Source organism: Clarias gariepinus, chromosome 6 (assembly GCF_024256425.1).
Source record: "Clarias gariepinus isolate MV-2021 ecotype Netherlands chromosome 6, CGAR_prim_01v2, whole genome shotgun sequence".
Classification (NCBI taxonomy): domain Eukaryota; kingdom Metazoa; phylum Chordata; class Actinopteri; order Siluriformes; family Clariidae; genus Clarias; species Clarias gariepinus.
The window spans coordinates 15,746,468-15,760,711 of NC_071105.1; the positions used below are offsets into that span (position 1 = coordinate 15,746,468).

Below are 14,244 nucleotides of genomic sequence, written 5' to 3' on the forward strand. Positions count from 1 at the left end.
GTGGAATTGCAGATAAACTGATTATGAGCTTCCATCCCTCTTATACTGTCCATATCGGCATAATCGACTGGCTGACTGCTGACTGTGCGTTTCGTAACAGGGCGCAGACAGATAACACAGATGAAAATGTAATATCAACTTATGAAAAAAAGGCACCTCTTATGATCGATTAGGAACGGTGCCCTGCTTCATTTGGCACACTTTGCCCATGGAACACGGTTTTTGCAGAGAATGATGAATGCCTTGATTTCTTGTGCCAAGTGTAATTTTAGCAGTAAAACACAAACAAAAAACAAACCCATAACCCAGTCTTCCTTTGCAAACCCAAGTCCTTTCTACTTGGTTTATAGCCATGGGCACAGTTTAAGGAAAAATGGAGATGGGGTGGGAATTTCCCAGCTACAGTAACATTGAGACAAATAATGGAACGTCTTGCATCCAAATTACTCACACTGCAACACGTTACATGCTTAATTTTGGAAAGAAAACAACAATGAAGAATTTTCATCACAATTTTCACAAAGGCAATTGGGTAATCGGTTATACACCCTTTTGAAAAAATTGTATATTGTTATATTGTAATATGTATTTTTGATTACGTGATTGATTGTGGTCAGTAAATATGGTTATTCGTGAGTGGGTGTTTATTAGAACCGGAAGGATCTGTGTTTACCTTTTTAGTCTTTATTTTCTGTCTAGCATGCAGTGGGACTATCTATTGTGTACAGTTGTGTGTGTACAGCAGATATGTGTGATAAAAGCCAGTTGTGATTTTGGTTCTCTTTTGCCTGTCATGATGTTTTACCACAGTGGATCTAGATATATTTTATTATTTCTTTACTTGGAAGATATCATGAAAAGCAGTGGATAAAGCATGTCTAAGAAAACCCACTTGGTCAATTATTTTGTGAACAATTATAAAACAAGTGTTAAATTCGCCTGCTAGAGACTTAATCTAAGTAAGATTGGATTTAAAAAAAGACCAGTCTTACCTAACAAACCTTTTAAAAGTACAAAGTATAGAAGCCTTTAAAATGTTTGGCATCATAAATGCACTATTCATTTTTAATAAGCTGAACAAGTATCATCGAGAGAGTTGTTATTTTTTTGTGGTTTTAAGTGCTGCATGGTGAGTATCCTGGCTCTACTTCGCAGGTGTTAGTGCAGGGATGCCAACTGGATTGCACAAATTTGGACCAGTTCCTGCATCAGATCTACCAGCAGCTCCGTGCAGTGGAGAACAACATCGCTGAGGTCTTACAACAGCATCACAAGCAGGTAAGAGAAACCAGCTTAGACACTGCTGAGAAGTTAGTGCTCTTCTTAATGTTTTTTTTTCCCCCCTAATGTTTGTACTGGTGGCAAAGTGGTGTAGTGGTTAGCACTGTCACCATGCACCTCCACTGTCCGGGTTCGATTCCCGGGCTGGATCGATTCCCATCTCTGTGTGCATGGAGTTTGAATGTTCTCCCTGTGCTTGGTGGGTTTTCTCCGGGTACCCTGTACAGGGTGTACCCTGCCTCGTGCCCTAAGCCTCCTGGGATAGGCTCTGACCCTGAATACAGCATAAAGTGGTATAGATGAGTGAGTGAGTGTGAGTGATGTTTGTACTGATTTGTAAGACCATAATTACCAAGATGTCACTGCGCAGAAATCAGTTATGCTATAATCTTGTAATATACTTTTTTGTGACTTGAGTTTGTCCGATCACTGCGTTTAAGAATAAAGCTAATTTCAGGTGGTAGGTAACTACATACAAATGGTTATGATAAAATTAGGCTAATGCAACAAACAAGAGCAGACATATTTCTTACTTTTGAAGTTGGAGTTGGAGTTTTTTTTGTTTTTAACAGTATTTATGCAGCCTTGTGTATTCTCTACGGTCAGTACTGTGACTTTACTTTACACGTCACGCCCAAAACAGGACAATCACAAGACCAGCCTTTCCTCAAGAATTGCTTTTACATTTTTTATAAACACTTATTATTATTATTAGTAGTAGTAGTGGTAGTATAGATGGAGAAACAAGATTTAATGTATGTACTTATACATAAGTATACTTCACAGGCTGTTCAGCAATGTCAAGTGTGATTCCAAACCGCAGGTAGCAAATCTGCTCAGTTCAAAGGGATCTGCGAACGGTGTATGAAACAACCGCACAACGGGTCTTCACTTTACCGGAAAAGGGAATGAAAAAATTCACATAAGTTATTGCCTCTCGCTGGAGCATAATAAAAAGAAGCTTGAAAAAGAATTTATATATTTATTATCAAATTGTTATTTTATATTTGAATTTATATAATAAACTAATAATATTATTATATATCTATTCCTGATTAACATTACATTAATAGGACACAGTAATTTTTATTACTTTAAGTAATCCATAGTGTACTGTATTTTATAGGCAATCTGTAAAAAATAAATAAAGCTCTTTACATCCTTAATTTAAATTTTTAATTTTAAAATGGTATCAGTTTTTGTTTTGATAAATATTTAAAATTTAATGTCCAAAGTGTGCAATATCCACAGCAGCAGCGACAGGTGCTTATGTTACCATGGTAACACACGGAGTAAGTGACGTCTGCCCTGATGACTTAGCATAAAGGAAAAAAAAATATTAATATATATATATATATATACAGAAACTTATATAACCATCATAGGGCAGTGATGGTAAGTGATGCTAGGTGGGTGGGACAGACAAGAGGGGAAATGAGGTTGCTGCTAAAGTTGTTACATAAACAAAGAAAAATTTAATTGTATTTTAGGCACTTTGCAGCCTGTCAAAGTAAAACATTTGTTTTCATTTCTTTAAAATAATTAAATTTAATATAACTAAATAAGCGTCAGCTGAAGACTTTTGCACAGTTCTGTATACGATTTTGTTTTGCCCGATGTTTTCAGTGTATGCTGCATGGATATATACAGTATGTAACGTTTTCTCTTTTGGGTTAAATATGGGTCTTTTATTGTTTTTGGGCCCGTGATACGTCTCTACTTTAAATGTCTGTAACAATGTAATTGTGTCTGTATTTTTAGTGTAATGGCTCCATCATTGCTGATACGACAGAAGACCTGACACAGTGGAAGCAAAGAATTTCTATGGTGACTGCAGATGTGGGGCTGGTCAGCATGGTGCGTCAAGGCATCCTGGCACTTCAGCTCCTCCCAGTGAACTCTAGTGCAGGTTAGAGAACAACAGATGAGTATATAGATAAGTGGGATACATATGGATGAATGTCACTTATTACTCTATTGATAGATAAGAAAATGAAAAATATTCTTAATGTGCTTAAGTACTGGCAATATTAAATTGAATGGCAATAAAGCAATCTTCTTGATTGAAAATAAAAAAAAGGGGGATCTGACATATAAATAAATGAAAAGTACTTTCTCTGTAGGTATAATAATAATCACAGATGGAGTGATGAGTGTGCCTGATGTGGCTGTGTGTGAGACTCTGCTGAACCAGCTAAAGAGTGGAACTGTCGCCTGCTCTTTTGTACAGGTTAGTTGCAAAGTGAATGCTACTACTACTACTACTACTTCCTTCTGCTCCTACGTCTACGACTACTACTAATAATAATAACAACAGTAGTTGTTGCACCTCTTTTATTATTATAACAGCATAATATACTACTATAGATGATCATGATGATGATGCATAGTATTATTATTATTGTTATAATAAGTTATAATCAGTTCTATTATTCATAATTTTAATGGGTTCGTTGACCGTCAGGTGGGCGGAGCTCACTCCTATGACTGCAGCTTCGGCTACGTCCCAAACATGGAGCTGATGAAGTTCATCTCTATGGCAACCTTTGGCTCGTACCTGTCCTTATGTCCTGACCCAGTGCAGGCGGAGCAAGAGATGAACTCCTACCATCGCTCTTTCCTCACTTACTCTTTTCTCCGCACAAACGAATCCATCAACCCCGACTACTACTGCTGTAAGTACTGTCCCGCACAGCCTGCAGAAACCCGGAACTGCAGGGAATGAATAGCAGTTGTAAAACAAACACGGTTTTATGGGATTTACCTTTTTTCCTTATTTAAACATTTAAAGGTGAAATGGTATTTTTGAAAGCAGTTGAAGGCTAATAAGAGTGAGTCAAATTAAAATAAATAAAAAAAAAATTGCCAATGCATTGCTTATTGCAATGCCACTCAAATGAGACTTTTCATTTCCTTCACCCTTGTAATCCCTGGCAGTATTGTTCTGATTTAACTCACACTTATTTGTTTTTCCACTGTCTACTTTACAAGTGAAAGTTTTAGTTAAAAATACAACACAGTTCCCATAATCAGAATCAAGAGCTTGTGTCTGTTGTCTTATGTAAAGATGCCGATAGTAAAAAGACAACCTTTTTGGAGAAGTGCTACTATCTTGTTTCTCACAGCTTGAGATTGAGCGCTTTGAAGAATTATTTGGCTAATATGTGAAACTGCGCTGAAGGAAGTGAGAGTGTGTGTTTATCTATCCTGTGGTTACTTCTATTTTTAACTATGCCAGAGGTCAGACATGAGACAAGAACATGAATAAACATTAGGAATTTCTGTATAAATTTTTTCAGCTCTCCTGTTCAGATAGCATTGCTTGTCTATTTAGAACTGTGCTAATTTATCTAAATCCTTCTTGCTGAGTATTATACAGTCTTATGCAAAAGTTTAGGCATCCCTTGATAAATAACAGATTTTGTGATTTTTTTATTTTTTTATTGAAAAGATGCAGTCTTTCTTGGTAATGGAAAAAATGCACAATATTTTCAGCAAACACTGATGCATAGTTACTTCTTATGCCATAAATTGAACAAAAATAAAAAACATAATTATGTATCATGTGCTAAGGTTTGGGCACCCTAAGAGTCCCAGAGTCTCAGATTCTTTTTAAAAGGTTTTAGACCTTAATCGACTTGTTAGATCTGATGCATGGCAACAGCTGTCATTAGTACTTTTACACACATTTGTGGACACTCAACAACCATGGGTTCCTTTAAGCAGCTGTGTAAGAATGAAAGTTATTGATGCCCACAATGCAGGAGAAGGCTACAAGAAGATAATAAAGTGTTGTCAGCTTGCAGTTTCCACAGTAAGAAATGTAATTAAGAGATGGCAGTTCAGGAGATCTGTGGAAGTCTAGATGAGATCTGTGGAAGACCAAGAAAACTCTGGGAGAGAACTGCTCGTATGCTGGGAAGAAAGACAAATCGAAACACCCAGTTGACTAAAAAAAAAACCTGCAGGAAGAATAGCAGACTCAGGAGTGGTGGTGCACCGTTCCACAAGACCTTACCTGCGTCCCGTCATAAAATCCAATGTCAGAAGTACGCAACAGAACATCTACAGAAGCCTGATGCGTTTTTGAAACAACTGCTGTGGACTGATTAAGTTAAAATATAACTGTTTGGTCACAATCAGCAAAGGCATGCAAGGAGCAGCATTTCATGAAAAGAACACCTTGCCAACTATTAAGCATGGGGGTGGATCCATCATGCTTTGCGGTTGTGTTGCAGACAGTGGCACAGGAAACATTTTACGGGTGGAGGGAAGAATGGATTACACTAAATACCAGTAAATTCAAACCATCTGTAAAAAAAAAAAAAAAACCCTGAAGCTGAAAAGAGGATGCCTTCTACAACAGGACAACAAGACAATGGTCCTAAACATACCTCGAAATCCACTATGAAATACCTCAAGAGAAGCTGAAGGTTTTGGAATGGCCATCATTTAGGCATTTTGGCAGACGCTCTTATCCAGAGCGACTTACATTTTTTTAAATCTCATTACACATCTGAGCAGTTGAGGGTTAAGGGCCTTGCTTAAGGGCCCAACAGTGGCAACTTGGTGGTTGTGGGGTTTGAACCTGGGATCTTCCGAACCGTAGTCCAATGCCTTAACCACTGAGCTACCCCTGGCCCATCACAGTCCCCTAATGGGAGAAAATCCCAAGTACAAGAACTGAAAGCTGGCTATAAAAAGCATTTGCAAGCTGTGATATCTGCCAGAGGAGGTGTTACTAAGTACTGATTATGTAGAGTGCCCAAACCTTTGCACAGTGCCACAATAATGTTAATTTTTTTATCTTTGTTCAATTTATGACACAAGAAATAACTATGCGTCAATGTTTGCTAAAAATATTGTGCATTTTTCCTTTTCCAAGTGAGAAACTGTGAACATCTTTTCAATTAAAAAAATCACCAAAATCTGTTATTTATCAAGGGGTGCCCAAACTTTTGCATCAGACTGTACTGTACATGTCATGGAAGCCAAGAAAATCCTTCTTACCACCTGTTTTCGAAGGAATCTTAACCTGTCCTGCACCTACAGGCAGTTTTGATCAGTCCCACCAAGTTCTGCGATCCCACAAACATGACCTGGTTAATGTTCAGGTCTTTAAATGAGACAAATTTGTTGTTTAAAAAAAAGTGTGTGTGTGTGTGTGTGTGTAGTCTCCCAGCACAGACTATTTAATGAGCACCTAATATCAGCGAGTGGAAATCCAGCTCTGGGGCTGCGCAGGAAGAAGCATACGGAGAAGGAGGTCCATGCAGATCTGATCAGTGTATTATCAGTTAGGCTGAGGGAGGGCTACACCATCCGCGACATCAGCTTCAATAAGGGTAAATGCACATGCTCTTTGTTTCGCTCTCTCTCCTACGTACTAACTCTATAAATATATATATACAATAATATGTATATTGTATAAAAATTTGCATCTGATGTAACATGCAGTTAAAATTAATCAACCCCTCACACAGTGTAAACAACTTGGCATAGTTTCAGGTCTCTTATGTTTTTTGGGATGGTGGATATTTAGCTGAACCCTGGGTTAAAGTTTAGCTTGTCTGTTTAATGAGTTTTGTACCTCAAACATAATTACTCCTGAGACGCTTTTTAGTATAAGATCATACAAAACATTGAGTCATTATTAACTTCCAGTTATTTTACATTTATAATGTTAAAAGTTTTATTTAACTGAAAATGGAAAGGCAAGTCATAGATACATTATTTTTGCTTTATCGAAAGACATATTAAAATAATATTAAATTAGAACTTTAATATACTATAATATCTGAATCCGAACTTGTTCATAAGTGGAAAAAGTGTATGAACACTGAGAGCTCATGAATGCTGTCACAGCATTAACAATTAATTAACACAATTTCCCTTTGGGATTAATAAATCACATCTATCTATCTATGTATCTGTTTATCTGAAAGACCTGAGTAAGATTGTTATGATAAGAAAACAGATAAATCCATGCTATAGGCAGAATCTACATTATTGTTTCATAAATGGGGGTGCTGAAATGACCCGCTCACTCTCTCTACTCACACACTCCCTCTCTCTTTAGGAGGCACACAGTTGGAGGTGAAGTTGGTGTTGCTGTGGAAACACAACATGCGCGTTGAGTACGTGGCCGTAGCATCATGGCCACTCCTCCCTGCTGAGCGCAGCACATGGATAGAGGTGACGATGGAGGGCAGCTATGATATCCTGCATGACCTCAGCTGTACTTTACGCAAACCCATCACCAGCCCGTACCGCACCGCCGTCATTCGCCGCTTTTGGAACACGCTGCATGGGTAATCAACAGCATATAATCACACAAGCACATAATCACACATCCTGAAGTGTTTCCTGTCTGATTGTGTGGTTGTGTTTATATTTTATAAAAGAAACCCTTGTCTGGATGCAGAGCAATCCGAATGATAACTAAATATATAAGTTTTTATTTTTATAAAAAAAAACAAATGTAAAAGGTTTTTCTGATCATGCTATTAATTTACAGTACAGCGTGACTAAAACTGAGACAGAACGCTTATATCTGTATAAGATATTTTTAAATGAAATAGAAATCTATCTCGTGGTATGAGCAGCTACACTGAGAAATTATTTAACATAAGTTTTGCTTTTGACAAGTTTATTCTTGAGGTTGGATGTACTGTACCTTTTGGAAACTAATGTTTTCTGTATCACTTTTCTTACCATAACTGTCTGTTTTTTTTTTTCTTTTATCTTGCAGCATTAACCAGACAGACCAAATGCTTGTTCATCTGCAGTCTTTTAACTCCATCCCAGAGCACTACACGATTCCTGAAAGCACTAAAAATGGTGTGCCTCTCTTCTACATCCCACCTGGATCCACCACACCAGTAAGAGCTACAGTCTCTTTAATAAGCCAATTTATTACTGCTGAAACGATGTGTTTATGCAGACAAATACATAGTTTGATTGATTGATTGATTTTTTTTTTTAACTATGTACATAGAATGTCTGCATTTGCTCTGGGGATTCTTCCCTCAACTTGTTTTTGAAACAAGTTATTCAGATAAGAAAGCAACAACTACTCCAAGGCACCAATAATGCTAGCTTACAATCAGATCCTTTAATATAAGAGACAAGTCAAACTTAGACTTTGGGTGCAGAATATCAGAACTCATTTATAAAAGGGAAAAACTACCTTTATTTACCGCTGTATAATCCCTGCTACACTAATATACTTTTTGTTTTGTATAATTATTGTTGTTTGGATACTTTCAAGGTTCGCCAGTATGCCTGAGCCATGATCGGGCTGCTTAAAACGCTACAGTACAAGAAATACTTTTAAAAGCATGTTCCTGTAATGAAATAAAAAGGTGTTGTGTTTTTGCAGGACAATGCATGATCTCATACTGCCCCCAGAACCGCTTGCACATTATAGCTACTAGGATGAGAGACATCCCAGTCCTCCCCAGCCCCTCCACCCCATACTTAAGTCCCTGTTTAACTTGAAAACTCCTTGTACCAACACAGTGATAAATACTTTCACTACTGTCTCGTTGTTTTGTAGTCATTGAGCCCCAGGATTAATTTCTATTTATTTTTGTATAGATTCTCATACATCGCAGTTGCAGATCTTCGTTATATTAGGTCTCTGATAATACGCACACGATAGGTTCTCACTTTTTGAGATGTGGCTCTCCATAATTGTAGATTGTGCTGTATTAACACATTCCACAGAATTCCATCATTATGTAATTATCAACGTGATGATGCAGTCCTACTTATCATCCTTGTGTCATCCCCGTCCCAATAGACCTGGTTAAGAAGTTTAGAAAAGAGGAGAAACATTCTCGAAGCAGACATGCGTCTAGTCACTTTGAATCACAATTGTTAGACACTTCAAAGTGTATATACAGTTGCCCTGAGGTACTGGTGCCAAATGTTTTCCACAAATTTCTGTCATAAAATAGCCATTTTATTGCCTAGTAAAGCGGGTAACTGTGTGTAATTTCTATTTCTTCTTCTATAAATATAATAAAATTGTAAAGTTGGCATGTCTTTACTTTGAAGATAGTTGCAAAAAAAAAATGCTTTTTGTTTGTGCATGCTTCATGTAAAAACTACTGAATTAATTTTAATAGGCTTTTCACAGGTGTATGTTTCATGGTAATTGGCCTACAGGAAAAGAAAATTTTATACAAATGCCCAAATACAAATAGGCAACGATTATATACAATTACTAGATGTGTCTGCGATTTAGTTCAAGGAATTGAACTGCAAACATATAAGCGCATTTTTAAAAATGTACAATGCCATCTGTTGAATTTTGAAATGGACTAATGACTTTTTCAAGGTCGTTGTTTTATGATATGATAAAACAACGACCTTGAAAAAGTCATTATTCCATTTCAAAATTCAACAGATGGCTTCCACACTCTGACATGGCCATTGCCCAGATTTGAACTTAAGCTTATGAGAGCATAAATCTGAGTTTCCACATTTACAGTGTGTTTGTTCAGGGTGCTCGGACCAAGACCGTTTTCTTCCTTTGCCTTAAAATTCTTTCAGATCTCTGTGCATAAAATAGTTAGAATTCAAGATTAAGCCTCGCACCTTTTCTTTTTATATTTACAGGAATACCGTCTTCTTAGATTGCACTGTTACTTACAAAAGAGCCCTGTAATTAAACAAGCAATGCAAATTTAAAAGTAAATGAAAAGGTCACATAATAAAATAGTAATATTAATAAAATCAAGATTAAGTTTGGGAGAACACTGGAAGTTGAAATTCTTGTTTTACAAATGGACATACAGTTATGTTTTATTTTTATTTATTTATTAATAGTCTGTTTTGCATGTGTTTATTTGGACAGGTTGTTGATATTTTATTATTTGCTTTAAATTTCACTTAAAAAGGACCAGTTATGCAAAATCTTTTCCTGCTTTTTGTTTCTTTTAAAATTTTTATTGACCATGAAAACCCTACTATTTTATTGCCAAGTAAAACAGGTAACTGTGTATTAGTTCTATACTAGTTGCCTATTACAGAGATTGTCTCTTTTACAGTCTGACTCGTGTCATAAGAAGTACAAAATCCTCCACAGTTATCTTTCCACTGTTCATTAAGAAACTTTTATGTAAGAAAAGAAAATTTGATTTGAAACTAACCTTAGATTGTCCCCCTATTATGACCTCATATGAGGGGAAACTATTCCCCCGGCTTAACAGATACATTTTAGGGGAGCTCTAAGAGAATGCTGTGCAAAGGTCTTGAGCCAGGACTTTCTTGTCCTTTCTCAGAATTTTTCTCAGACAAGAGGGGAAATGAGGTTGCTGCTGTTGTTGTTACGTAAACGACCAATTTTTAAATTGTTTAAAATCTTTAGGCACTTTGCAGCCTGTCACAGTAAAACATTATATGATGGCTTAAAGATGTATATGGTTTAGGGGTCAGTTTAAACATGACGTTTTTTACATAAGCCTACTTTTTTTTTATTTATTTTTTTTTAGGTTCTTTCCTTACAGCACAGTGGCTCAAAAGACTCCAGTCATTCACAGTTTGCCTCCTACTGGAAACCCATCCTGTCTATGGATGCCAACTTCTGGCAGCGCTGGTTACACATGCACCGTATCGCCATCATTCTGGAGCATGATGTGTGAGTTACCATTAAAAAAAAAATTGTAACCAATAAAATAAATACCAAAGAGGAAGAACAAATTGTTACAACTTGTTACTAAATACATTGTAGCCAAAAGAAAGAAAAACTGAACTGATCTGAATATTAACGCTATATTTATCCTATATATCTCCTACAGTCCTGTTCCAAAACATGTTCACAGTGCAGGCAGTAACGGCAGATTCAGCACCATCCAGTGCCGAATAGCTCACTCAGCTCTTACCTCACTGCTAAGGGACTGGACCAGCTTCGTCCTGGTGGAGGGATACTCCTACGTCAAACTCATTTACAGGTACCATTAATCAACAACATCTCAACAAGATCTTTATAAACTTTTACAGTGAAATGGTCGGAATCATGTATCAGACTGTTGGAGAGAGGCATACTTGCACACTTAATTTATTTTTAGCCACTAGGGCAGTTCCCTGACTGTGTGTTATTAGCAGTTTGAAGATACAGCCAGTTAGGGTTCTTAGAAAGAAAAACTTCGAAATCGCAATCAACCATGATTTGCAATTGGTGCATTTCTAGTTATTTTTACGAAAATAAAGTATTCTAACAAATATTGAATATTGATTATGATAACTTACATTAGTGGCATATTTGTGTGCAGTAAAAATTAAAAAAAGAATTCTACTTAAAAACTTTAACTTAAAAACACATTATTTATTTAAATGCTTTCATATTTAAATGTAAAGTAAAATAGACTTATTACGTACTGTAGGATGTCTAACCAAAAAAAAATTTAATTCTGCAAAATGACATAAATTTCTTTTTATTACACAACAGCGCTGCTGCCCATCTGCCCAACTCCTTTTACCTGGTGCGTCTCATCTCAAAAGCTCCGTGCATGGTGCTTCGTTTGGGTTTTCCCATAGGAACCCCCGCACACACCAGGAACAAGGTACATTAATGCACGGACGTTAAAATCATTATTAAAGCACCACAGAAGTACACAGTGACTTAAATCAGACTTTTTTTTACTCTGATGTTAAGCTGTCTGGAAGGTTCTAAGCAAAAGTCTTTTCTTTATTTCTCTCTAAAACCTTATATAGCTTAAAGCAATAGGAACTAAAATATATTTTAAAGAATTTATAAATGTATAAACGACTATTTAATTTATCCAAAGTATGTGATATTCTGTAAACAAAAATGTGTTCTGTTATCTCTTTATTATTTACATACAATATCACATACTTATTCCGCTGACAGATTGTGGATGAGCTGCGAGAGCAGATACTCAGACTTCGTTTCCCCCACCGGGTGCAAAATAAAGAAGCCACACCAAAAACCAAGCGGAAGAATCTGGGTAACGCATCACCCTCCAAGTCCCCGCCTCTTCCAGCACCAAAGCCTGCTCTATCCGACCGGCCATGTGTGGTGATCTTTAACAAACCCCTGGAAAAACTACTGATCAGGTCAGCAGGAGACACTTCACACAATCACTCAGAGGATATCGTTTGGCTCAGTAATACCAAACCATTTAGGCACAAAAAATATCACAAATCATAATTATTGTGAGTCAAATCTACATTGATTTAGTAAGAGGGCTGTATCAGAAGTAATGTTAAAGTGTGGATAATGTTTTTATTAACTGACAACGTTGAATTTCCACTACTACTACTACTAAGTACTACTTAACATACTGTAGTCTTCATCATAAGTGATGCATTTGTATCAGTAAACTCACCTCTCGAATCCTCTTTGTCACAGTTGATGGTCACTGGCTGCGTGGTGTGTTCTCAGTGCAGGTTTCCCCTTCTTTAAAATACTACATTACTCTTCTTAATGGTGTCATGCCCTTAAACATTGTGTAGCGCACGGGGAGACCATCAACTGCAACAAAGAAGAGTTGAGAGTTGGGTTCAACGATGTTGCGAATGCGCAGATTGCGATGGAGACTAGTGAATCGAATAGTACCTTTTGTAGAGAGGAAGAGTTACTCTACCAACCGAATGTTTTATTGAAAGAAAAAAAAAAGTTATGCACGCTTATGCATCATTTATCGTATGGCTGTCATATTTTCTGTCTATTTGCTGTGTCTGAGATTTACAATAAATTATACAGGTTTTTGATCTCATGGTAACATAGGGTGCTATGGATGTTTTCACAGTAACATAAAGGAAGAGTTAGATTATTAGTAAGAAGTCATGCAGTTATTTGCTGATGTTATGGTACTTCCATTTAGTTGCAGTTATGCTTGCCAGAAATCCTTTTATCCTTTAATCCTTGTTGTTTAGAGAAGTCAGAGGTGAAGCACCAGACTGGTTTGCATTAATAGGAAAACTATAATAACTCAAATACTGTAATAACTCAACATGTTGAACCTTGAGGAGAATGAGCTACATCAGAAAGCCCTTTATGACCGGTTTGAATCTATCTTTTGTTTTGATGTAATAGATATGAGAAGCTTCCTACGGATTTTCGTACACCCTTAATGGTGAACTTCGAGGCTCTGGGTCAGCCGCTTAGTGTGGCTGCGGGCCGTACCGCCTCTTCTACAGTGGCGTTTCTCTCACGGTATTTCCTGCAGCAGCGCTGGGTTTGGACGGTGCAAAGTGGCCCAGGCGGTGGGGTTTCACTCCACGCTGTTGCACACGTCCTTTCTACACTTGCTGAGTGAGTCTACTACATTTTACAGTCCTGCTCTATGTAAAGTCTTGGTGAGTGTTGTGAAATAATGCATATCATGCGTGTGCGCTGATGTCTCTGCAGGATCCGTCTGTCTGAGGGCTTCCACTTTGCAGCCAGTGGTGAGGGTATCGTCAACATGGTGATGGAGCTGCCCATGGCTGTCAAAACACCAAAGGTTCTACTTACGTCAGACTAACGCACAACAACAACTAAAGCTATTTTTCTCTCATGGTTGAGTTTCATTAAGGAGAAAAAATCTGCATTTTAAACAAGTTTCAGCCACAAGGGGCAGCTAGCAGTGGCAAAATAAATTTTCATTCTCATGCGGCTCTCGAAGACCAGGGTTCTCAAGAAACGAGTGTTTGAACGTTTGTAAGATTTGTTTAGAATTGTCGCTGTAACCAGAAGACAAATTAAACACATTTTGGAATTGATACCAACAGGACCAAGTTTACAGAATATTTTAAGGGTATTTGAGACGCCCCAAATTAGTAATGTCCTATCTTTTTTGGCAGTTGAAACATCCACTTTTTAATTTAAATAATAAAAGATTGCCTCACTGATCTGCACCAACTGGCTCGCACAATATCCTTGTTGAATTGAGCATGTTGTTAACACGTTGAACCTAAAAACACAGACACAGAAAAAACTGGCTATAAGCC

General features: G+C 37.2%; 1 protein-coding gene across 12 annotated transcripts in view; it reads left to right on the forward strand.

The window, feature by feature from the left end:
- szt2 (SZT2 subunit of KICSTOR complex) overlaps positions 1-14,244 on the forward strand; it is a 109,947-nt gene that overhangs the window by 4,837 nt on the left and 90,866 nt on the right. For all 12 annotated transcript variants that reach the window (XM_053497590.1, XM_053497593.1, XM_053497591.1 and 9 more), the window contains exons 5-17: positions 1,156-1,278; positions 3,043-3,190; positions 3,405-3,511; positions 3,746-3,956; positions 6,456-6,626; positions 7,361-7,592; positions 8,033-8,162; positions 10,782-10,927; positions 11,088-11,240; positions 11,738-11,852; positions 12,161-12,366; positions 13,349-13,567; positions 13,664-13,757. In XM_053497590.1, the coding sequence (XP_053353565.1) occupies positions 1,156-1,278; positions 3,043-3,190; positions 3,405-3,511; positions 3,746-3,956; positions 6,456-6,626; positions 7,361-7,592; positions 8,033-8,162; positions 10,782-10,927; positions 11,088-11,240; positions 11,738-11,852; positions 12,161-12,366; positions 13,349-13,567; positions 13,664-13,757 (2,055 nt within the window). The remainder of the gene's footprint in view (positions 1-1,155; positions 1,279-3,042; positions 3,191-3,404; positions 3,512-3,745; positions 3,957-6,455; positions 6,627-7,360; positions 7,593-8,032; positions 8,163-10,781; positions 10,928-11,087; positions 11,241-11,737; positions 11,853-12,160; positions 12,367-13,348; positions 13,568-13,663; positions 13,758-14,244) is intronic.